This window comes from Eulemur rufifrons, chromosome 6, assembly GCF_041146395.1.
Source record: "Eulemur rufifrons isolate Redbay chromosome 6, OSU_ERuf_1, whole genome shotgun sequence".
Taxonomy (NCBI): Eukaryota; Metazoa; Chordata; class Mammalia; order Primates; family Lemuridae; genus Eulemur; species Eulemur rufifrons.
In genome coordinates, this window is record NC_090988.1 from 37007553 (window position 1) to 37033065 (window position 25513).

General features: G+C 47.3%; 1 protein-coding gene across 1 annotated transcript in view; it reads right to left on the minus strand.

The window, feature by feature from the left end:
- Window positions 1–2189: 2189 nt before the first annotated feature.
- The window catches only part of PANX1 (pannexin 1), a 44295-nt gene continuing 20971 nt past the window's right edge, over window positions 2190–25513 (minus strand). The window contains exons 2-5 of the mRNA XM_069469060.1: window positions 18995–19134; window positions 4606–4829; window positions 2831–3489; window positions 2190–2281 (exon numbers count right to left, since the gene is read on the minus strand). Of these exons, the coding sequence (XP_069325161.1) occupies window positions 2202–2281; window positions 2831–3489; window positions 4606–4829; window positions 18995–19134 (1103 nt within the window). The 3' untranslated portion in view covers window positions 2190–2201. The remainder of the gene's footprint in view (window positions 2282–2830; window positions 3490–4605; window positions 4830–18994; window positions 19135–25513) is intronic.

Consider the following 25513-nt stretch of genomic DNA (forward strand, 5'->3'; position numbering starts at 1 on the left):
TTACTGTTCAAAATCACTATTAGTGTTTTGCCCAAACTCCAACCTAGAGGATGTGTGGCTAAAGAACCTTAAGAGGGTCATCTGTCTCTGGGAAAAATTATAACTAGACTCAAAACCATCTGTTACAGAAACTATGGGAGAGAGAAAAAAAAAATACTGTCTCCCAAGAACACACAGCATTTGCTAGGAGTTCTCTGGCAGAGCCTTTACTGTGGCTATACCATCTCCTAGTACTTGCCTCTGTCTCTGCTGCTTTTACTCGACTCTAAAGTCCTCAGAGGGCACCTGCCTGTTCATATCTGCACACTCAGCCTGTTACTGGTGTCTGGGACATCACAGACCCTCCTGGAGCTTAGAGAGCTCCGGGACCCCGATTATACAAACTTTTGATAAAAGGATCACATGTGGTAGGGCTCAGAGAGTTCCTGGCCTCCTAAAATAAAATATCTATTTCTACCACTTCAAAATACAAATTAGGGGTAGTCTACAGAGAAGACAAAGCTTTTTTTAAAAAAAAAATCATATTCTAGAAAAATATATTTCATACATCTTTTCAAATATTCAAAAGAAACCAGCATAGAGAATTGTGATGGACTATCTCAGATACAGTGATATAAAAATGTAGCAAAATCAATCATTTAGGTTACTGCCATTTCTAAGTCACACTATAATTCAACAGTAATAAATGTCACGGAATAGAGAGTAATTTAAAACACTGTTTGCAACCGTGATATTCATATCAGTAGCTTTCAGAAACTGTCACAGAAGCACAAATAAAATCTGCTTTTCTCAAAATTCTGAAAGGCAGACAGCAGCTTATATAATTTCTGTCCGTCACAAAACAGTAAGTTGATAAGGTAAACAACTGTCCCTAAGAGTCAAAAGTAAACTTTGTGGTTGTGGTTCCTGAGGATTACTCACTTAAGCTATGTGTTAACTTTCTAAGAATAAAAATGGGAATGTCCACAGATGTTAAAGATTTTTTTTTTTTTTTTGGTATAAAACACGAACACATATCAATTTACATGGTTAGAATTGGGAACAGTTTTCTATATATTCTGAGTCAGTCTTAAATGTTTATGAAATGATGCTTGCATTGTCTTATCCATCCATTTGTAACCTTTATTCTACAATTCTCCATCAATGCTAGAATGGTTTTCACAAATGGCCTGAATTTTAACACTACATATAAATTAAAATGAATTTCTTAAAGCTGTGCTTAAATGTAAACAGAATAAACTTCTCAGTTGTTCTGGCTCCAAGCACACCATACGGAGCACACCAATGTCACTTACGTGCTCTGTCATGTTAGGCAAAGGGTCCCTTACTTTAAATATTCCTGTGTTCCGTTAAAGCGTTTAACGCAAATCCTGCTTGAAATGCCTTTGAAAACAGGGGAACACCCTGTAGACAACCTCTTTGAAAGTGACTGAATTAACTTCTGTAAATTCAGATTTCTCCCGCTGGGCTCTTTTTGAAGCATTCTTTCCTGAAGTGAAGCCACTGTGAACATCCTTTAGATTCCATCTCCTTCACTAAGTTTTCAGTCGGAGCAGTGCACGGGCCTGCTGCCCTTCAGGGCCGAGTGCAGCAAACAGTGGTGATGGGACTCCCACTAGCCAAGCTGACGGGTGAGTGTAAAGAGAGCTTGAGTGCGAGAGCCAAGGCACCAGGTTTATGCCCAACTTAGGACACTGCCAAGAACAGGTCGACCTGTGGGTCACTAGTTAGCTGGTGAATGCTTTTCTCATCCAACAGTCATTAAGGGCACATAAGAGATTCATGTTAAATTATGTCCTGATATATTTATTATTATTTTATAATACAAAACAAGTCTCCCAAAGTGCTTGCTCTCTAGCAGCCTGGGTCTCATCGCACCGTGGGTCCAGAAAGATGTTTCTCCGAGGCTCTCAAAGGGCTACTTCTCTTGACTAAGCGTCCCAGTCTCTCCACTTTTCACGTGATGAGGACTTACACACACACATGCTTGCTACGGGTTACCTATCTCCAAGTCGCTTCCTCTGGGAAGTACATAAACCATTCTTCCATAACACTTGCATTGGGGACTCAACAAGACATGCTTCGCATCTCTACTGAGAACCATGTACAGCAAATCAGCTGTGACCCCAACAGGGGTGCTTTAGTCGAAATGAATCCCATGTTACAGAAGTCACAGATTTGAAGTTCAAGGAAAAAAATCATCAGCAAGAAGAATCCAGAAGTCTCTGTCGCGCATTCGTCGCTCCATTATTTGCTTTAGTTTCACTCGGTATGTTCAGACCTGCCAAAATCGAAAACAAGTTATTTATGACAGAAGCCTGCCAGGACCTATCAGTGCTAACCAACTTCTTTTCTGCTAAAAATCTATCTCGTATTCTTTGCTTTACCACATTTTGCTTCTTAGCCTAACTTCAGAGCACAGCGAAGTTAGGTCAAGGCAATAATTAAATCAACAAACTTCCAGTCTCTTTCAAAAGCCAGAGAACAACAGGCCAGGGGATCAGAGGCACAGAGAGAAAAGCCAGGAAGACAAAACAAAAACGAGCAAGAAAGACAAGGAGGAGTGCTGGCCTAAGCAGCAGCATGTGAGACAGAGCGAGGGAAGGAAGAGAGAACCACCAGCCAAAGCAAAGATGTTTTCCTTCTTTGGAAATTTGGGGCAACACCAGTTCGTTCCCTGTCTCTCCCCATACTGAGGGGTTCCAGCTGAGACCATGCTTGGAAAATAGTTTAAATGATGGGCAGGGTACAGACTGTCAGTATTCCTAAGTCTGCTGCAAAGGCGCTAAGGTGGGCTCCCGCAGCCTCTGCTCTGTAGAGCTAATCCTACCTTTGAGCTCTGTCATCGGGTCCCCCTGCTCCTCTCCCACCGTCTCCGCAGACAAGGGAGTTTTGCCATCCATAATATCCATCTTGATCGTGCCAAGGTTAGTCAGGAGTAGCAGTGGGTCGATCCCCTGACCACTGCTTTTAATATTCTCCAGTACCTTAAGACACTTGTAGGACTTGACCTCACTTATATTCTCCTCCAAGAAAAGATGGTAGAGGCTCAAGTCATTGTACCCTTCAGACTTGAAACGCAGAACCTCAAAAGTGGGCAGGATTTCGTATACTTTGAGGACGTCTGTCTTCTGTCTGAATGGAACGAACAGCGTGTAGACGACCACAGGAACGAGCAGGACATACACCATGAGGTTAATGAAGCTGAGCAACTGGAAGATGCCGACAGCGATAAGCTTGCACTGAAACTGATCGGGGACGGTGCTGTCATTTCGCAGGATCCCTGATTTGATGCTGCAGACAAATTCGTCCGAGAGCGAGGAGAGGCTGAAGTAATAGCCCAGGTAGACACATGCCAACAGTACAATGACAAGGGTCAGCAGCCGGCAGCTAATGTACTTGATGATTAAGTTATTAGAGTTTTTCTTTGTCTTCAAGTACTGCTCCACAATTGGGTATTTGAAGTGGCTTTCAGATATCTCCCACAAACTAAAAAAAAAAAAACAAAGGAAACAAAAATAATTTAGACACTCAAGACCATCAAATATGAAAGGCAGAAATACACCCAACCAACAATGTCATGCTAAAAATCTCAACCTCCCACACTTCTCTACGTATAACTTCATTAGAATATTAGAGAATAAAATTAGTTTATAAAAAAGGAGGAGGAAAAGTGATAAAAAAAATACTTTCCTCTTAATATTCTAAAGATATTAAAATTATTAATTAATTAAATGAGTTAGTATTTAGAAATTCTTAGAATGACACCAGGCACTTAGTAAATGCTAAACGTTTGTTAAATGAATTAATTAGCTCCTGAATGGAACTGCTTTTCTTTACTAAACTACAGTTTTTCACTAAAGTATGCAGAATAAGGTAAAGAATTTCTTAGCCCAGCTGTAACACATATGCCTCCGACAGGCAAGGAGTGGGGACAGCTCACGGGGTGCGGGCACAGGCTGGGGCCCGACCGACACAGTTCAGGTCCCGCTCTCCCATTTACAGCTATAGGACAGTGTTTTTATCCGGAAAAAAAGGGAAGAGGAGGTAAATAAATGCACTCAGTTAATAATGTTGTTTTGGGGGTTAAATGAGATAATGTACTCAAAGCACTCAACGCAGTGTCTGGGATATACTAAGCCTTCAAAAACTGAGCGCTATTCATATGATCCCTATTGTCAGTGACAAGAACCAGAGGAAGGATGTGGAAAGGGAAGGCGCTGCTTATTCCTGCTCACTTCTCTCAGCTCAGCGGTCTCGGAATCCCTGCGCTTCTCCATTAAGGAGTAAGCAGAACAAGGCAAGCAACCTTCACGGAGTACCTTAACCTGCTACCCCTGTGAGAACTGCATTTCAGGAGGTGAGATGGTGACGTTTCACTCAACAAAGGAAGGAGTCTGGACAGAGGACAGGTGCTGGCACAGACGGGTGGGGTGGGATCTGGGGATAGCGAGAGTCCCTGGCTCCCACGGGCTGTCACTAGGTGGATGACGCCCTCCCCACTCCCAACCTACTAGTGACGGGAACTCTAGGCCCAGACTGGCAGGAGAAGGACAGAGAACTACAAAACCTGGCGAGCTCAGCTACCTGCTGGGGCTAAGTTACCTTTGCCCTATGTTCTCAGTAACACCCGGAACTGGGCAGGCTCCGTCTCTCAAGTCAAGGTCCTGCGCACTCCTTGCAGCCTTAATCGCGCGGTTGTAAACTTTGTCAAGTTCTTCCATGATAAACTTCAAGTCTGAGCAAAGATGAGGAGCAGCTGCGAAACGCCAGAACAGAGGGGGCAGGTACAGGAGGATGGCGAACAGTAACAGGATATAGGGGAAGAACTGAAAAGCAAGAGAGAAATCATGGCATTAACAGGGCCCGCCCCCCGCCCCCCACACACTGCAACAATCTAACAGCGCCCGGTGCTGCTCTCAATGTTTCTCATTTTGAGACAAATGTGCACGCTCACAGCACTTGTGGAATTTGGGCTTATTACCTAATAATGACTTCTTACAGCTAAATTCGCCTCTCCAGGTAATGCTTCGCACTGGTAACTACCTTTTTTTCCCTTCATTAGACATTAATTTGAAGTAACTGGCAACTACACGGTGATACACGGCATCTCCTTTCTAATCACAAAGAAAAAATAAAATCACTCCCACGTCCTTTTGAGTAATCCCTGAACAAAATCCCAATTAAAAAACAGGTAAATATCACAATGGCTTTTGCTGCGTTTTTGTTATTGTTTAATTTTTGTGGTCTTAAGAGGTAGCTAAGGCTCAGTGATCTCTGCTTTTCCTTTCTGGAATCTGGGAAAAAGCCAAAATAAATAAATAAATAGATACATAACTTTACCCAGAACAAATTAGAAAAGTTTTGGCTTCAGTGATCCAGTAATCCTCCCAACAAAACAGCTGAAATAAGCGGATAAAATCACAAAATGCGGAATGAACCTTCAGTGCTGGAACAGACTTTGAGGACAGTCCAACACCCTCATCTCAGCTGGATAATGCGAGGTCCAGAGAAGCCAACGACAATGGGCAACAGAATTGTGAGGGCATCTGGAGCCGGACGCAAGCTGGCAACCAGGTCTACTGGGTGGCTAGGGAGGGCTTAGCCTCCACAGAAGACTCAGGAAGACCACGTGCTGCAGTCAGCACAGATCTGCATTGAGCTTTGTGGCCTTTGGGCAGTGAGGTCACTGAGCCTCTGACCCTCAGGATCCCTACTATGAAATGGTCACGTAATGCAAGTGTCATACAGAATAAAGGAGATAATTTATCAAAAATGCTTAGCATGGGGCCTGGCATGTAGGAGGCACTAAAGCATTCTAGGTAAGCCAACAGAAGAGCTAGCTAGGTGGGCACATTACCTTTGGTCCTCCCAATGACCCTGATAAGTCCTGTGTGGGTGGCTCCATTTCACAAAGGGGAAGAAGAAGAGGTGGCCCAGAGCAGTTTCTGGCCCCAGATCACAGAGCTGGGGAGAGGCGGAGTATGACCCCTGACCCGAGAGCCATGCTAACACACTCCAAATTACTTTACTTCTCTGGAAAACTTCTCTTTACCTTTGGATTGGTCTATCTCCACAGTTCCTCAGAGTCACAACTGAAAGAGGCCACAATGGCCTCAAGCTGACACAAAACCCCCCTCCCGACATCTCTGGGAGTGGGCAGCAGACCCCACACCATGGCCGCCCTGTGATCGCAAACGTACAGGGAAGTTGCAGAGACAACACAGAATGTTCCCATGCACTTACCAAGATTAAGAAACCAACGTTAGCACATTACTATAAACTCCAGACTTTTATTTAGATTTCAACAGTTTTCCCAGTATTGTCCTCTTTCTGTCCCAAGATCCGATCCAGCATATCTGCTGCATTTAGCTATCCTGTCACTCTAGTCTCCTTGGCTTTGCAAAAGTTCCTTAGTCTTTCCTTGTTTTTCATGAAAAAGAACATTTTTAAAAAAGCATAAATAATGCATATAGCTTCACAAAGGAAATGGTTCACACTGATATAGTCAAAATATTAAAAAACAAACTTACATGTGCTTCTTTAGTAACACATTAAATAGCTTCTAACAGATGATTTCACAGCTATTGTAACTTTGAAGTAGTGAAAACTAAACTATATTCCAAAATATTTGTGATTTCTACGGGTGACAAACTCATAGGTACGGCTAATACCACTATGGATGATTGCCTATATATAATCTTTTTAATGTTAAATTTTAGTTAGAAGTGAATGAAAAATAGAGCTGTCCTGTATTTCCCTATCCTAGTTTGCAGACCTCCTGCTGCTATTGTGAACCCATGTTAGGAATCTCTGCCCCAGAGGAAAGAGAGAGAACCGCACAAATGGCCCTGAAACTTCAAAAAGGCCTCTCACCAAGACAGCTACTTTACTTTGGGGCTCTGGCATTAGATGGGGTTTTTCGAAATTATTAACCCAATTTACAAAGGGCTGTTACACAATGACACACAGCAGGCTATGATTAGCTGAATGCTGGCTGCATAATTCATAGCTGGCTGTAGGGAGAAGCAACGTTCGTTTGCTCAATCCTTGCTCACTCTGAAGGATGCCCATTAGTACAATATTGTTAACCACATGCCACAGAGTTTGTGTTGCTTCCGTGACCAAGAGAGCTGGCATTTTCTCTGGGAAGCACCAGCAGAAAAGAGTGTCTAACTTGGGCTTATGAAATATTTTTATAAATCACTTTTGTTTTAAAGCAACTTGAATAATGGCATTTTACCTCAAACTGTTCCCCAGAATTAAAAAGTGACTATTTACAGTCTGTTGCCATTTTCTAACATGCCCAAGCAGTGCAATAATTAGTGCCAATGAATGGTTCAGCACAGCTCACTGTAATTAGAAAAACAAAATGTTTAACGTTATTACCTATCGGGTGTTTCCTTTTTGCCTAAAAGGGCATCTTGAGCACCTCTATAGGAATGTAGTTGAATATCCCATCTCTTGGTTTTCTCCACAGTCAAACCTCTTTTTTCCCCCCATTTAAGATAAAAAGGTGACTTTCAGTGGGTCTATAACAGGGTGGTAAAATCAATACAACTGAAAAAGGAATCCAAAAAAGCACTAAATTATAGCCTTTAAAATCCTTTTGGCCAAATAAGCAATGTGGAAGAGCTACAGTGCTTTAAGACTGCATCTGCAGATGGGAACAGCTTTGCTCCAAAGCTCCGCCCACTCTACGTTTAGTCTGAGATGCTCGGCATCTCTTAAGCCATGATTGTACTATTCTGCACGATGCCCAAATTAGTATCGAGCTCTTCTCACGACAGGGAAACTCCTCAAGGCAATGTGGAACCAAGCAGTTGTTCCAACCACAATTTTCAGTCTATCTGCCTTAAACATGTGTGCTGTTTCTGGAAGGGGTTGTCCTTAGAACAATGGGTCCTCCAGATGGAAGGAACCTAGAAAGCATGGCCTTCTACAAATTCTCTCCATGTCAAATCCCCTCCACCTCATCTAGCCCAAAGAACCATCCAATGAGGACTGAACAACTCCTCCCCTGAGATGCATGTGACCTCGTCTTATGGGATTAATGCAGACGGGAAAATCTCTCCTGGGCACCTGCTCTGTGCCAGGCAGTGGGCTGGACGCATAGCCCTCACAGACCAGGCGCCGAGTACTGCCCCAAGATCACACAGGCCAGGGGAGAACACGCCAGTAATTAAACAATCAAAACAGAAAAGTGGCCAGGCGCGGTGGCTCACAGCTGTAATCCTAGCACTCTGGGAGGCCGAGACCAGCCTGAGCAAGAGCGAGACCCCGTCTCTACTAAAAATAGAAAGAAATTATATGGACAGCTAAAAATATTATAGAAAAAATTAGCCGGGCATGGTGGCGCATGACTGTAGTCCCAGCTACTCGAGAGGCTGAGGCAGGAGGATTGCTTGAGCCCAGGAGTTTGAGGTTGCTGTGAGCTAGGCTGACGCCACCGCACGCACTCTAGCCTGGGCAACAGAGTGAGACTCTGTCTCAAAACAAAACAAAACAAAACAAAAAAAACCAGAAAAGTGATGGCTACAAAATATGTAAGTCATCAGTACTGAGGAAACAGAAAAGTCCCTGGGGAAGTCACAGAAGCTTCATAAAAGAGGTAACACCTGGTCCATGTCTTAAAGTACAGTGAAGCAGTGTCAAGACTCAGCTTACATTTTGCACCCGCTGTGGCCCTTCCGGCTTCCTCTTCCCTCTGCCTGGAATCCTTTTCTCCTTGTCCATCTGGTGAATTCTTGCCCCTCCAAAGCAGCAAAGTGAATGGGCAAGTTGGCAAGTGAGGAAGTCGGAAGAGCTGAGGCTGGAAGGGTGTGTGGGTTGAATAGTGTCCCTCCAAAATTCACCTCTACCTGGAACCTCAGAATACAGTACCTGTTTGGAAACAGGGCCTCTGCAGATGTAATTAGTTAAGATGAGGTCATACTAAATTAGAGTGGGTACTAATCCAATGACTTGTGTCCTTATAAGGAGGCCACGTGAAGACAGGGACATAGGAGAGAAACCATGCGATGACAGAGGCAGAGTCTGAGTGATGCATCTACCAAGGAACATCAGAGATTGCCAGCAACCACCAGAAACCGGGAGACAGGCACATAACAGATTCTCCCTCTGAGCCCCCCAGAAGGAACCTACAACACCTCCAGAATGATGAGAGAATAAACTTTTGTTGTGATAATTTGTCACGGCAGCTCTAGGCAACTCATACACAGGGCAGGGACCTTATTACGAAGGCCCCAAACCCTCACATTACATAGTGGGAAACCACGGGTGTGGGGCGTGATCAGATTTGCTTTAGAAAATCGCTACAGCAGCAGAGAAGGAAACACACGGCAAAGGAGAGGGATGGGGCAGGAGGTCACTGCAGCAGAGAGGCAGGACATGTTAAGCACTGAACGGAGGCGGCAGCAGTGAGAGAAGGGAAGACGCAACAGAGGGACAGACATTGCTCCGGCGCCCACTCGGAAGCGAGGGAGGGAAAAGGGAGGATCATGCCGGGTTTCCAGCTTACGTAAGGGCGTGGGTGGCGGCATCACCATTGAAACAAGCAAACAAGGAGGACCAGATTCAGAGGAGGGAGGAGCGAAACTCAGAACATGGGATACCTGCAGTCAAGAACATCCTGGCATGTAGCAGAGGCCACTGAAAATAAAGGCAGGGACTCTAGCTGGCCTTATGATCAGGATTTGGCAGCACATACGTGGCTGAAGCCGAGAGCACAGTTGAGATCATGCAAGGAGAAGGGGTAGAAGGAGAAGACAGGAGGAACCCAGGGATGGGCCTGTGGTCCTGGAACACTTAAAGGTTGGGCAAAAAGAGAGTCTTGGAAGAGACAGGCAGAAATGGTCAGAGAGCAGGAAGTAGGGGAACCAAGAACATACTGTGTTGGGGAAGTGGGATAAAGAGAAGCATGAAAGATGTCTGTTCTGGCTACATGCTGTTCAGAAAATAACCCACTTACAGACAGTCCAGGCCAGGGGGACTCAAAAGAGTGAAGGGCTCTCCCCAAAAGCCAATACACTCCCTAAGCAGCTTGCAGAGGGAAAAAATAAAGATGGTATGCCTTCTATTCTGTACCAAGGGAAGACACCCAAGGCACTACACTTCATACTGGGTGACATTCTTGGAGGGAGGAGACCCAACATGTGGAGAGACCTGGAGAAGAGAAGATGGTCAGCAAAGCCTCTGTGCACAGAAGGAGGAAAAGATGCCACCGAGAGAATTAGAACCAAGTTACAAGGAAGAGCCTTCCTACAGATATGCAGGCAATGGAATGAACTGTGCCGTGAAGCAGGAGCTCCCTTTTGGTGGAGTTTGTGACCATCTGGGAGGGCTTTAGTATTCCAGATCAGGGGATGGCAAACGTTTTCCTGTGAACAGCCAGAGAGGAAATATTATAGGCTTTGGGAGTTATATGGCCTCTGTTGCAAATATTCAACTCTGCCCTTATAGTGCAAAAGCAGCCACAGATTATGTGTGAAGAAATAGGTGTAGCTGTGTTCCAATAAAACTTTATTTATAAAAATAGGTGATGGGCTGTATTAGGCCCCAGCAGATGTGTCACAGTTTGTCAAGCCCAGCTCTGGATTCTTGCTTCTCAAAGAGTGGTGTGGTCCACAGACCAGCAACTTCAATCACCCGAGAGTCTGTCTGAAACACACAATTGCAGGTCTCCGTCAGACCCACTGAATCAGACTCTAGAGTTCAGCAAGATCCCCAGGTGATCTGCATGCACAGAGAATCTGAGAAACACTGGTACAGACGGGTGGGGCCCACAGTGGACCCCAAGCTGGGCCCTAAACCATTGGAACTTCCTGGGAAATGATACAAACACTATTCCTGGCCGTAACCCAAGAGGTTCCAACCTAATGGTCTAGATGGGGCTCAGGACCCTGTATTTTCACAAGGCCCCTTGGGTAATGTTAAGGTTTGGAAACCTCTGGTCTGGCAGCCTCAGAGGCCCCCTCCAGCTAAGTTCTGTCAATCTATGGGAGAGAAATAAAGAAGGATTTGCACAGTTAAAATTTTTTTGTTCTTGTTGTTTTTTTTCAGTCAAAACCCAACTTTTCTGTTTCAGAGAGAAATTTTGCTAACGGTTGCCTACGTTGTGAACTTGAGCAGAGAACGCTCAAAAAAAAAAAGCCTGTTCTCAAGCAGTCCTAGAGCGCCACCTGCTGGTCCCCTAGAATGCACCCTCATCTCCAACAAAGACCTCACACTTCCGAGGATGCTGGAGACCATCAGTGGGGAACGGAGTGGAAGAGAAAAGGGGAGGAGGAAAGACAAGAAATGAAAGAAGTCTGTGGGGAGAAATGACACCATCGATCACACCAGTGTCATAGCTCTCTATACTGACACCCAAACATTATACTGAGTAATTTGAGGGACTTGGGGTCTCCTGGTTTTAACTCTGGCAACAGAATTGAATTCAGAAGTGTTTCAATAAACCCTGTGCCTCTACTCCTCCACCCTTAGTCAGGATGCTCCTGGAGAGCCACGCCTGGTTCTGGCAGAAGGACACACAAGCCACCTCATTGCTCTTCCCTCTCCCACATATATGCTTTGAGCACCCACTACGGGCTATACATTGTCTCAGGGGATCATGGGCATGGTCTCTGCCTGCATGGAACTTACAGTCTAAGAAATAAAGAATTAACTAAGTAGAATTAAGGCAAGTAATTACCATATCCAAGGGAGAGTCCAGGAAAAGCGCAAGTTGCGCTGGGAATGCGCAACCAGGCAACATGGCAGACCAGGGTAGGGTGCAGCAGATGTTTCGCTTGGCTAGCACCCCATTTCTAGGATCTGTCTTCAGGCAGGACACACAGTCTACGGTGCCCCTGTGGTCTGATTCCTAAAGGCCTCACGCTGGCCTGCCTGGCCCTTGAAGCCATTTGACTGGGCGACAGCCCTCAGCCTGCAGGTTCAGAGGAAGCTCCCAGGTGGAAACGGTGTCAATGCTGAGGCAGGAACGATGCATCGGGGTCAGCCAGAGGGAGGGGCGGGGGAGGCTCTCTAAGCAGAGGGAGGTGCGTGGTCTGGGTTGCTGGGGCACAGGGGTGGTGGGGCTGGGCCTACAGCTGAGGCTGCGGTGGGTCACAGGTGCTGGAGGGAGGCTCTCTTTGGAGTCAAAATAGTGTTGTCTTAAAAAATAAATACAGACATTTCTTAGGGACAATGGAGAATGTCAGAAATGACAGAAGCAGAATACAAAAAAAGGCCACCCTGTGATTATGCAGAAGTGAGTAAAAGGGGAGCAGCCAGAGCCGCAGGGAGACACCACAGGCGTCCAGAGGCAGAGATGGCGGCTGAGAGACGGGCACGGAGGAAGCAGAAGGGCTTACGGGCCACTCAAGAAAGCAGAACTGACAGGACTTGGAGAGTGACAAGATGTGGGGGTGAGAGGGGAAAAGTCAAACTGGCACTCCGGTATCTGGCTGATGCAAAAGGGCAGAGTTGGACTGGGGTCACAGCGGGGGTGGGCGGGGCACGTGCTCAGGTTTGAGCAGGGTGCACTGGGGGCACCAGCCAGGTGCTCAGGCCAGGGGGGCTGGGTGGCGGTCCTGGAGCTCAGGGAGAAGGCTGGGCTGGAGGCAAGGCCTGGGTGTGAATGGCATCTGTGCAGAAGTTGAGACACGGGAGTGGATCTAGGGAGGGGTTACAGCATGACAGAAAAGGGAGGCCTCAGAGCCCTCAAGGAACCCCAGCTTTAAGGGATGGACAAACGCAAAGCGTCTGCAACGGAGACTGTGCAGAGTCAAGAGAACATTTGCAGAGGGAGGGGGTGGCCGACGGAACTGGATGGCAGAGGGAAGCCAAGGCAAGCCTGGACAGTGAGAACTCGTCTCAGCAACAGGCAGCTCGCCGGTGGCCTGGGCAGAGCAGCGCAGATGGCGGTGCTGGGAGAGGGAGAGGATGACAGACAGGTCAAAGGACAGGGTGGTTTCCAGTTTCTTCCCCTAAGATGAGGAGACAAGCATGCTAAAAAGTTAACGGGGAAGAGAGCTTGAAGATAGGGAAGGGTTGAAAACGCCGAGGAGAAAAACGGAGAACGAGGTGTGCTTGGGCTAAGGGGCGTGTGGGGCAGACCCAGAACACCATGAGAAGGGGAAGGAGAAAGGCCGGTGCTGCCAGGGGTGTTCCGGTAGGTCTGACAGCGGAAGCTGGGATGTGCACGTGTTGAGCTTCCGCTTTATCTGGAAGTGGTGGGAGAGGGCCTCAGGGGGCAGGAGGTGGTAGGGAATGGGATGCCCTGATTTAGTTCCAGGTGACGACAAGTTCAGAATGAGCTGGCCATAGGAATACAGGATGGGAGTGGAAAGGAGGTGGACGTCCTTGGAGACAAAGCAGAGAATGAGGCGCCAAATGTGCCATCCAGGAGGACACAGAAATCACCTCGGTATGGGGCACAAGTAGAGCCACTACCAAAGTCCTGAATGAAAGAGGGTGACAGGGAGGACGGCAGCAGTGAGGAGGGGGTGGAAATGATGTAGCTCGTGTCAAGAACGGCTATGGAGCTGAGCTTTGCATGAAGAAACAGGAGCAAGGGTTAGGGATGTGGACACAGGAAGCAAACACGTGCCCACGCGCACGCTGATCTGAGGACCTCCTGGGTCATCAGTGGGCCCCACTGCTGGACAGCTCTTCTGCTAGCAAGACCCGCCCTGTGCTGAGCTACAGTTTACCCACTGGCAACTCACCCACAAGTTACAATCCAGACTTCTGAAGCCACACAAGTTAAACCTGTGCCTTTTCACATGTGAAACACACCTGGGACCGGAAGGAGGCTGTGGGCTCCCCACCACCTGGCTGTGGGTCCCTGAACAAGGCCTGAACCGCGCTGGTGCGCAGGGCCGCCTCTGAGGGATGAACGGCCTGAGGGAGATGAGTCTGCCGAACGTGGAGAAGCCAGAAGGAAACCAACAGGAAAACCTTCCTAACCCTGAAGGTCAGTCCAGCAGCTCCACTTCTGGGCACCAACCCAAAACAAATGAAAGCAAGGACTCTGACACACGTTCACAGCAGCAATATTCACAATAGCCGAGAGGTGCACGCAACCCAGGTGTCCTTTGACGAATAGATAAACACCATGTGACACATACCGACAGTGGAATGTTATTCCGCCTTAACAAGCAAGGAAATTTTTATATCCGCTACATGGATGGACCTTGAAACCATTGTGCTAAGTGAAATAAGCCACACACACAGGGCAGATATCATATGATTCCACTGACGAGGTCTCCAGAACAGGCGAATTCACAGAGGCAAACAGAATGGCAGTTGCCAGGGTCTGGGGGGCAGGGGGAGACGGGGAGTTACTGTCTAACGGGTACAGAGTTCCAGTTTGGGATGATGCAAAAGTTCAGGAGATGGATGGTGGTGATGGTTGCACGGCAACGTGAATGTACTTAAGGCCACTGAACTGGACACCTAAAAATGGTTACAAAGGTAAATTTTATGTTATATATGTTTTTTTACAAAAAGAAAAGAAAAAGAAAAACTTGAAAAAGAGATCAGTGTGGAAATAAAGGGGCTGTGGTTACAGAATCCAGCCTGGCTACGAAAGCCGCACTCCTGTTCGCATCTCTCATCAAGGTGTTGGCGGGGCCGGGCTCCCTCCGCAGTCTCTGGGGCAGGACCCTTCCTCACCCTCCCAGCCTTTGGCATCCCTGAGCTCGGGGCAGCATCACTTCCGGTTAGGCCTCTGTGGTCACATGGCTGTCTTCTCCCCCTGTGTCTTCACGGTGTCTTCCCTCTGTGCTTGTCTGTGTCCAAATTTCCTTCTTTTTATGAGGACCCCAGTCATTTCAGATTTGGGGCCCACACTACTCCAGTATGACCTCATCTTAACTAATTACATCGGCAGCAAGCCTATTTCCAAATAAGGTCGCATTCTAGGGTACAGGGGCTTAAGACTTCAGCACATCTTTCAGGGGACACAATTCAACCCATGACAACCCACCGAATACAGGGTTAATCTGAGTCTCAGTCCTCACCGAACTCACCCTCTTGATGGCATTTGACCCAGGTTATTACGAGGACATAGGCCTTCTTGATAGGACACCCCACCTTTCAGTCACACAGCACACCTCGTTTTCCACACCACCCTGGCCTCCCCTGCCCACCCCTCCTACCCCACCAGGTCTCCATGTTGCAGCAGCCCTCAGACCTCACCCCAGTCTACACTCACTCCCTGAAACCCCACCAGGCCCACAGCTCTCAACTCCAACCATCTTCTGACAGCCCACCACACTGACAGCTCCAACCCACCCTGCAATCTCCGGACTCCATATCTCACTGCCTACTAGACGCATCCTCTAGCCCACTGACTCAACATGTTCAAGAAGAACTATTTGGTTTTCCTCCAAAATCTGCTTCTTCACCAGGCTTCTTCAAAAGTAGCCAATGGCCTCACACCCACAGCCTGAAAGCTCGGTCACATCCCTGGCTCTCAACTTTCCTGCATCCTCCCACGTCCCATCAGCACATCTTGCCAGCTCCACATCTTAGAAGAGATGCCCTGAACCTACCCGCTTCTCATCACCTCCACAGCTACCACCCTAGACCAGGAGTTGGCAGACTGCAGGCCCTGAGCCAAGTCTGGCCACAGCCGATTGTGTCTATCTCTGCAGAACTCAGTGGCTGCGACAGTGACTGTGTGAGCTGAAATGCTGGGCCTCTGCAGAAAAGTTTGCTGACCCCGGGTCTAGGCATTTGATATCACCTTGGACAACCCTTTTGCGTAATCTTCTAATCAGAAATAAGACAGCAGGTTGCTTTCTGTTTATTCTAGCGGAAGAGAAATAACCGCTTCTCTTCCTTTCTGCTCCCTGCCCAGAACCCTCACTCTGTGCCTACCAAGTGGCACTGTTCCCTCCTGCACACCACCACTGAGGCTTAACTCTTGGAACCACCAAGTTCACCTTGCTCAGGTACCTGCAATGCCTCCCACTGTCCACAGCATTTAACCTACGCATCTGTTTAGTTTCCAGAATCCTCTGTAACCCAGCCTGCCCTGCCCTTCCTAGTCAATCCAGGACACACTGCTCCCCAGCCGGACAAGCCTCTCTCGGAAAGTGCCACCCACCCCACCCCCAGGCACTGCTTTCGTACCTGTTGGGCCCTGCACCCTCGGCCGCTTCCCTACCTTCTTACTTCCAACAGCATTTGAATATGCTCAAAACTCTCATATTGCAAAATCTTCCTGGACCCCAAACCTTCCCTCCAGCTGCCACCTAGCTCGTTACTCTCTCTTCCGGTTACCAGGAAGAGAGATTTTCTGAAAACGAAAAAAAAAAAAAAAAAAAAAAAAAATTGTGAAGAAATTGCCTGTTGCCATCATCTTCATTTCCTCACCTCCCATTCACTCTTCAACCACGGCCATCTGGTTCCTAGTTCTCCACTAAAATCACTCCTGCTGGGTCACTAATGCTTTCATTAAGTCCATTAAGCTGTGTCTCACCCCGACTGCACTGGTTTCTCTGCAGCAGCACTTACCAGAGCTCACTGCTACCTGAAAACACTCTTCCCTTGGTTTCTGTGATAACCACACTCTCCTTCTGCCGTAGAGTGTTCTACTTATTCCCTCTCAGTGTCCTCCACCTTTGTTTTCCCACTAAACAATGAGCAACTTGAGGAAGGGACCCCGTCATCTGTGGCTCTCTGATGCCAAGTGTACATTCTAGCATGTGGAAGACCCTCAGTCGATGTCAGCTAAAATCAGCTCTGTTATTTACTGTTTCCAGCTTGAGAACTGCCAATTTATTTTTTCATGCTGTTTCCAGTTCTCTGTAAAATCTTCCATATTACCATAATTCTTTGAACGTACTGTTAATTATTATTTAAAATGTATGTCTGATATTGATCAGACTATCTGGATCTCCTATGGGTCTGTTTCTATTTGTGACTTTTCTCCTGGTCTTCTTGTACACCTGATTATTCCTGTGTGGGCGTTGAGTATTCATATGTGAAAAATCAGAACAAGAACATCAGGCTCTGGATGATGGTACCTTCCCCCAGAGAGAATTTATTTGTGCTCTGACAGGCAGGTACACTAGAGGCACTGGCAATCCCAGATCTTCATTCACTCACATTGCAGTGACTCAAACCGGGACTCCAGTCCCTATGAGGGCTGGTTTAATTCTGATCACCCCTTACTCCCAAGGTATGGCTTCAGGGTCCCAGCCAAAAAGCCTGGGGAGCTGACCAGGGTCCTCCCAGCTCGGCAGGTCCTGACTTCAATTTCTGACTCCACCCCTGTGAATCCGGCAAGAGCTCTGCTCAGACGCTCAGCCACACTTCTGTCCAAACCAACTAATCTTCCGCTGCCAGAAAGAACTTCTTACCCTCTCAATGACACCAGGTACTATCTGTTGCTGTCATCTTCATTCCTCACCCACACTGCTCCTTGACCAGAAGGGCAATAATCTGGGAGTCTAGAGACCCAAGAGCTCCAGTCTGCATGGTCGGCAGCTAGTGCTGTGACCCCTTCAGCTCTTAAGGTTCCCATATCCTTACGCGTAAAATGCATCTGGACAAAAACTAAGAGTTTCTTCTTGTCCTAAAAGTTTCAGATCCGCTAACATCCCTGCCAACTCTTACCTTAGACAACCCTGGCTTGTATATTCTTTCTCTGTGGGTGCATCAAAGCTCAGTCCGGTGATTCATTACAACTTTGCATTTTCATAAGAGCATTATAACAAATGCACTTAAACTACAACAGTATGAATTCAGATTTACAAAGCTGTTTCAATTATGGAATTATGCCCACTCCTACTGCAGATCCTATTGTTGGTTGCCCTGGCTACCAAATAAACCACACAAAGCTGATGAGGACCCACCTAACGCTAGGGCTGAAAATCCAAGAGAAAAGCCCAACCTAAATGAAGAAAGGAATCACTGTAGGGCGTCCCTGAGTCAAATGGCATGCGATAAACAAACAGGAAGGAAAACAGGCCTGAGTCATAGTAAGCTTCAGATGTTCCTTTTACAAAGGATGCTGCCTGTGTGTCCAGCAGCAGGTCAAAGCAGGGGAGCGTCAAACAAGCTTCAGCCTTTGGCTTTTCAGAAGCTAAGATTTCATGCCTTTTTCAGCAGATGAGAATACCAGAAGATATACAAATGTTCTACTTGTTTTCACGATGACAAAACCATTTGAAATTGAAATTAATGACGGGCTGAAACAAAGTCCTACTTTCATAAGCACAGAGAAGACCTAATGCAGTCACTTCATGACTCAGAGAATATTCTTCTCCACGAACTTGCCAACTCCAGGCCAAGTTCCTCACTGCCCAGCCTCCATGCATCCCCTGCACCCCCTGCAACACCACTTCCCTGACCACGCAGTGCCCGACTCGTACCTCTTCTCTATGGGTCATGGACCTGGATACTGGTGTCCCTTGGGTAGTGTCTCCCCTTCTTTGCAATAGCCACAACCATCAGAAAGCAAAGGAATCTATTTCAAAAACTGTGCTGCAGCCAGCACCCCTAGAAGGTGGTTAGTTTCTCCATGTTCCAATAACACATGGCTAGAAGCAACTGAAACCTATGCTGGTCCTTACTTTTTCCAAGAGAACCTGTGTGGGGTGGAAAAGGCACCAGCCGAGGAGCTCTGAGTGCATCCAGCCTCTGCCACTGTCTAGCTACGCTCATGCAGACATTCAAAATGTACTGAGGGCCTACTATGGGCCAGACATCCCGTTGGGCATTAACGACATAAAGGTGACTAAGACACAAGAGGTGCCACTGGCACAGAGCTAAAATCCAAAGAGCATCTCAGTTTCCCTATCTGCTACACGAAGGTGCTCTACCAAGTAATCGCTGAGGTCCCTTTTGACTTTAAAGTGCCACGGTTTCACGATCTGAGAGACAGCCCTGGTCGGCTACATGTATCTGTGCAGACGCAGACTGGCATCGCCTCCCTGGCCTGAGCTTCCACAGCGTAATAGAAAGTGAACGAGTTAGGCTTGGAAACGTCCCCCATTACCTTATGCAGCCACAGGGGCAGGCTCCCGGAAGCGCTGTGCAGCGAGTCCTTCTGCTGGACAGCTGCCCAGCAGTAAGAGTCCACGAAGGCGGCCTGGCGCCAGGAGAAAGAACTCGGGGAGAAGCAGCTTATCTGTGTACCTGAGAAGCAAAATAGATTGTTCCAAATGAGTGAAATGCAGTTGCATGACCCCCCACACCCACTTTTTATAGTGTCAAGTCAGGAGCACCAGGACAGGATGCAGGGACATTAGTGAGGACAGGACTGAAAACACACACAGCCAAATTCATATTAAAACGGAGTACTGGAGAGTTTTTTTGACCAACACCGGTCATGACAGTGGCTTGGACTCAGCTTGGAAAAGTCTCTCAAAAGAAGTGAAACCACCATAAAAAGAAAAAGGGAGCAGGGAAAAGAGCCAGACCTCAAAATCTAGAAGGTGAACACGGATAGAGCCGGTTTGGTTTAGGGTAAGGACTGAGAGAAAGGGGGCTTTACGTGAGGGGCGGGTAGTGAGGAGGCGTCTCAACCCAGGAGGCTGGAGCAGGAAAGGAGTCCTTTTAGAACCAACAGACCAAGAGCTTCAGCCTGAGGAAGAAAGGGCTGGAGGAATACTTGGTAATAGATCACTGGATGGGAAATTAGCAATTTCCCATCTCCTCTAAGAAAAAGGAAGAAAAGAGCTCAAACTGCAGCCCAAGCAGTTTACATTTGGGAGGTGAATGCTAAGACCACAAACCTCCCAGCAGGAGATGGGAGCTGGACTGGGAACGGGAAGACCTGTGTCCCTCTTGGGGCTCTGCCATCAACTAGCTCTTCTGGAAGGGACTCGGACTTGGTTTTGTCCTCTGCAAACTGAACACAACATCACCCTGCAGATGCCACCGTTCCGTCTGTAAAGCTTAGAAGACTCTCCGTGCTCCTGACTCACACGGCCACGGTGGGAAACTGGCCAACAGGACTGTGGGGCTCAGAGCAGAAGCTGTGTCCTCCCCTCCCACCAGCAGGCAGCGGGGCCAGTCCTGCACCCCGTCCCCATCAGGTACACGCAGGGGTGCGTGTGTCACGGGTACGGGGCCAGCCGTTGAAGCCCCACAGCGGGCACACTCTCTCCCACATCCTACACAGCGTGGGAGGGGGCCAATGCCTGGACTCTGACATGAGTCATATCTAAACCTGACTCTGCCACTCATAGTTGGGTGACTCATGGTGGGGAAGTCACGCACATAACCTTCCAAAGCCTGGGATATCCGAAACAGGAATGATATTAATAGTGTATCCACATTGCAGATTCGTTGTGGTGACTACAAAATTAAAAAAAGAAAAAGACAGTTGCTATAGCACTTGCTATACTGCCTGGTTCCCAGTAGCGAGTTGCTCAGTAAGTGTTACATTTTTTCTAGAAGTAATGAGCAGATTCTGGCAACACATTAAACACTGGGGCGTGCCCACTATTCTCCCTTCCCACCCTGTAGAGAGGGGATGGGGACAGTGGGAAGATGCTTGCTGGACTTTCCTGGTCCCTGGCACACAAAAGGTCTCAAAGGGTCAGCTTTCTCTGTGGATGGGGTGGCCTTTAAACCTGCGGCAGGACAGGGAAGTGATGGGGACATTGTCAGGAGAGCAGATTCTCCTGGTGGGGGGTGTGGTATGTGGCAAGGCCCCGAGGACCCCATCTTCCTCAGCAGGTGCCTTTATACCCACAGATGTCAAGAAGGGACTTTTCAGCAGGAACCCTGGAAGGGGACCGTGGTGAAAAGTCACAAACATCAGAAAGAACTTTGTCACAGGGGCAGTTCTTGTGCCATCCAGGAATGGCCTAATATGGGTTGGGGGATGTCCACGGCCATACCACCCTGAACGCACCTGATCTCATCTGATAATATGAGTTGGGGATGGGTGGGATATTTCAAGGTCCCTTCTGACTCTTATCCCATTAAACTTGAGTTCTTACATTTTATATAAAAAAATAGAGTAGTCAGGATGGCACAGGACTCAGGGCTAAGCTCGCACTGCTCCTGCACCAGTGTGACTGCCAGACACCTCCTGTGCCATCCACCCCCGGAGGCCTGTGAGGGCTACAGCAGACACAGGGGACAGGCAGACCTGGGGTCATAAACTGATGGTTTCTGGGAAGGTTGTCGGTGAGTTGCCTGCTTGGGAACGTCTGTTCAAATACTCATGGAAATGAACAACACTGTTATGATTTCATGACATTCTTTCTATAAGAAACGGTGCTTCAAGTTCTATCTCTGGATCTCAAGGACCTGCCCCAAGCAGTGGTAGAGGAAGAAGGAGAATGAGAGAGCAGGGAGGAGAGAGATTCAGGACTTGTGGAACTCATAAAGAAATGCTCTTCACCTAGAATGGAAGGTCAGAAGGCAGTGGGCAATTAATATTCACCAGACACCAACCAGCCCTTTAAGTCAGTACCTTATTTAAACCTCACAACCAAATGGAGAGAGATCTGATCTTCCTTTTACCCTGGAGGAAACCAAAGCTCCTAGCAGTTCATTCAGTAATCTCCTACCCAAGCTAGTACATGGTAGCAGCATAATTTAAATCTGTATCCAACTCCCAGTCTCGATCAGCATTCCTCTCTGGGCCAGTCACTCCAGCAAGGCCACATGCAGAGGTCGTGGGGACCAGGGCTTTGTTGGAATGGGGGGTCTGAGCAGGTGTTCCTCCAGGTGGCCGGGAAGGGGAGAGCTGCCTGGAAAGAGTCAAGGACAAATCTGGGAAAAGAAATAGAGAAGCCCCAGGTACTGGATATTCCCAGGCCAGAAATGGGAACCAAAGTCAAGGAAGTGAAGAGCCAGGCAGGGAGTGGAGAGAGGGGCGAGCAGGAGGGTGTGGGCCCTAGCACAGTGGGGTGCTGTGAGCCGCATGCCTCCTCTAGGCTGTGACTGCCAAGCCTGACTGGGTGGCCGGCTGCTGCCGTGGGGTGGGGAAGCCTGGGACCCAGACCATCTGGACTCCTTTCTCCAAACGTACTTCCTCACCCTTTGTCTCATTTACTTTTCAAAATAATATTGGGACATAAAGAGATTAGGTCTTCATGTACTTTCCTAGTAGTCTACAGTTAGGAGGGCTTCCAGTCTCTCCCTTCTCCATCAGTTTAAACAACTGCCACATTATTCATTCTGAAGCTCAGTTCTGATCCTGATGCTACGTTGGCTCAACATTTCTCACTGGTCTCCCCTGCCCAGGGTACAAATCCACACAGATGCTCCAACGACACTCAGTGACTGCTGCGGCTCCCACAGACTCTCAGACCTGCACCTCTCCTTGCCCGTGTCCTCTGCCTGAGGGCCCCCCCTCCAACACCTGCAAGTCAGAGCCCCCCCACACCTTCACCTCAATGCCTCATCTTTCCAAGCCTGGCTCCATATCACCCTCTCCAGGAAGCCTCCTCCCCACGGACCTCCCACAGCATTTTAAAGCCATCAGAGATGTGCAGAAAATTACCTTTAACCGTGTGGTATGAACACCCACACGCCTCATCTCCTCTACTGCTATCTCAAGTCTTTGTGGGCAGACCGCGTCCGTCTCTCTGAACTTCATTCACCACTCTGTACCAAATAAATAACATGTGTCTGGTGCTTTGAAAGTTTTAAAGTACTATTATAAATACCATCTCAATTAAGGTTCAAGTATCCCTGTAAGATATCACTGCATAGTTTGATAGCTGAGAAAACAGAGCCCCGTGAGACCCTCCAGCCAGAGTCCACGCTCTGCACCACTGTGTGTCAGCTTAAATGAGGGCACGGTAACTTCTAGGAAATGGCTTTAGTGAGATACGCACTGCCTTTTACAACTGTACAGAAAGCAAGAAATGAGTGTCAGGTTTATGCCAGGAGCAACGAGGAACACTACTCCCAGCTGGCCGAGAGTACAGAGGCAGCTGTGGGCATTACATTTATGTGTTGGCCAAATATAACAAACGATCACAAGGAGGAAACGTGCGCTCACAGGGCCGTGTGGAAGTAGCCAAAACATCTGCTAAATAAGCAATCTGCACCACAGACATTCCACGCTCCTGGTCTCTTGGCCTGGAGCTGGGGGGTGGGGGTGGGGGGGTGTAGGTGGCACCTTCTCCCTGAGTGGCAGCCCAGGTGGCCCCCAGTGCAGCCTAGAGCTGATCAACGCAGCCTACAGAGAAACAGGACGCAGGCTGGGGAGCCTTGCCAGCCAGAGGTTTCTCAGTGACACCAACACCAGCAGGGCGACAACTTCCAGGCTTGTCCCATTGCAGCAGGAGGGCCTTTGGCTTACTTTTGCTACTGTCCTTCTCTCTGTCTCTCTCTCTCTCTGTTTTTTTTTTTTTTTGTTGTTCTTCTCTCTTTTAATAGGCTTTCTTTTGTTCTTATGCATTACTAACACCGGGCTGGTAGGAGGGTCTGCACCTCCCCTCCGGCCACCTTTGGACAAACACAGCCACCTCCCTCCCAGGACCCTGCGTGGGAAGGAGCTTGCTGCCTGGCTTCCACATTTAAGTGCTGTGAGCAGCACAGGAATCAGGCCTCCTGAGGAGTTAATGAAACTCATCAAAACCACAAGTTTAACAAACACATGAACAGAAAAATCTAGTCCACTAGTGGGGAGGACTTCAGAGGAACTTCTCAATGGAAGAGATTCTAAGCTGAAGTCACTGGTGCATTGAAGAGACTGGGGGCAGAAGGCAGGAGGGAACCAGTACCTGCTGTGTACTTTTACCCCCATCTTAAAGATGAGGCCTTGAGGTCTTGTGGCTAGTAAATCTTTACTTACCCTCCAAACACAGGAAAAAGGAGGCAAAAGGCACAGGTTTATTGAAAAACACAGGGTCAGAGATGGTAGGATGAGCAGGAATGAGACAGAATTTCTTTGAGAGGAACAGTAAATACAGGGGTTGCTATTCTGGGAGGGACAAAGAAAGGAAAAACAATGTAATAATGATTATATCAATAACAATCATTAGCATCTACATACCATTTTAAAAGTTTGCAAAATGTTTCCATTCAGAAAAAAAAATCAGTTCCAATTTATTTTCATGGAAATTATACAGACATTCACACATACCAGATCCAGGCAGATCATAATACAACTTACAAAGCACTGAACTTGAAAGTTCTGACTGTATTTGAAGGTTGCTAAAATATTTGCAAACTACTATAAACGCTCAAGTTCAGTGAGAATAATCATACAAACAGGTCCCTGAATGTGTGGTACAGAGAGGAAGGGATGGATAGTGGGCTCTGAAAACAAACAGAGCAGCAACAAACACTCAGAAGGCTCAAACAGGTCTTAAAGTACCCGTTTGAGGTACTGCTTAAAGTACCTTTGACCCCAACGTAAGACCGCATGATGTTTGCCTCAAAGGATTCTTTCTTGCCAAATACGCAGCTTCCAACCATCATAATATATAGTAAAACTGCAAGAATCTCAGAATAATTTCTCTTTTTAAAAAAGAAGCAAATTCCTCTCCTTTTATCTTCCCAGCAACTTCAACCCAAGCAAAAGCAAATAAATATATTCTGGAGGTCTCGAATTGTTCATACTGCCTTCACTTTTCCTTTGTGGGAACTGACTCCAAGGCAAATAAGTGCTTTAAACCAGCGAGAAAATACAAGTACTCTGCAGCCCAAACTAAAACATGGAATTGAAATAATTTTTTTTCCCCCTTTAAACCAAGTTCATTCACCAGGTCTCTTTTTTCCACAGCTAAGCCTGGCTTTTAAAGAGAACACATCAAGGCTGACACCTGCTCCTTTGCTCAGATGGACATAATCAAATGTCTAACGAGTTCCAAGAAGTCCCAAATACTTCACTACCCATCCCTGTTGCAGCAACGAAGCAACAAACAACTGCTGGGCATTTTAGAGTGAAGGGTCTGCCCCGTCAGTCTAACAGATCAGACACAGAACTGCTCTCAATGACAGAGGGAAAAAGGAACAGCCTGTACCTACTGACGGCGTGGTACAGGATGTGTGATCATGAGGCCCCCATAGCCAAAGAGAACAAACCACCAAGACCGCAAGCCTTAGAAGGGAACCTATAAGGCTCATTTAATTCAGTCAAGAATGATGCTCGAAATAATATAGCCTGCTAAGTGCAGGAGCAGAAGTGAAAGCCAGACGGGCTGAGACAACAGCCACAAGGAACCACAAAGCCAGGATTACACCCAGAAGAACAAACGGACTACAGAACCAAGTAGCAGTTTGAAGGGTGTCCCGTGGCAGCAACTCCAGTCCCTTGGCATGAGACGTCTAAACCACACAAAAGAACTCATATAGTTCCAATGTAAAACCTGACAACTGTGCAACAAATAGAGTTTCCATGACCTACGTACCAGGGGAAAAAAGGCATCAGAAGAACTCAATGGTATGTTGAGATGAAAAATAAGTACACTAAATGTATCTAAATTTCTTTAAAATTTTTGTCTTCTAAGATTAATTCAAATATACAGAAAATTACAGAAAATATACCATATACCTAAAAGTTTAAAGAGAGATTGACATTTTGTTATATCTACCCCAT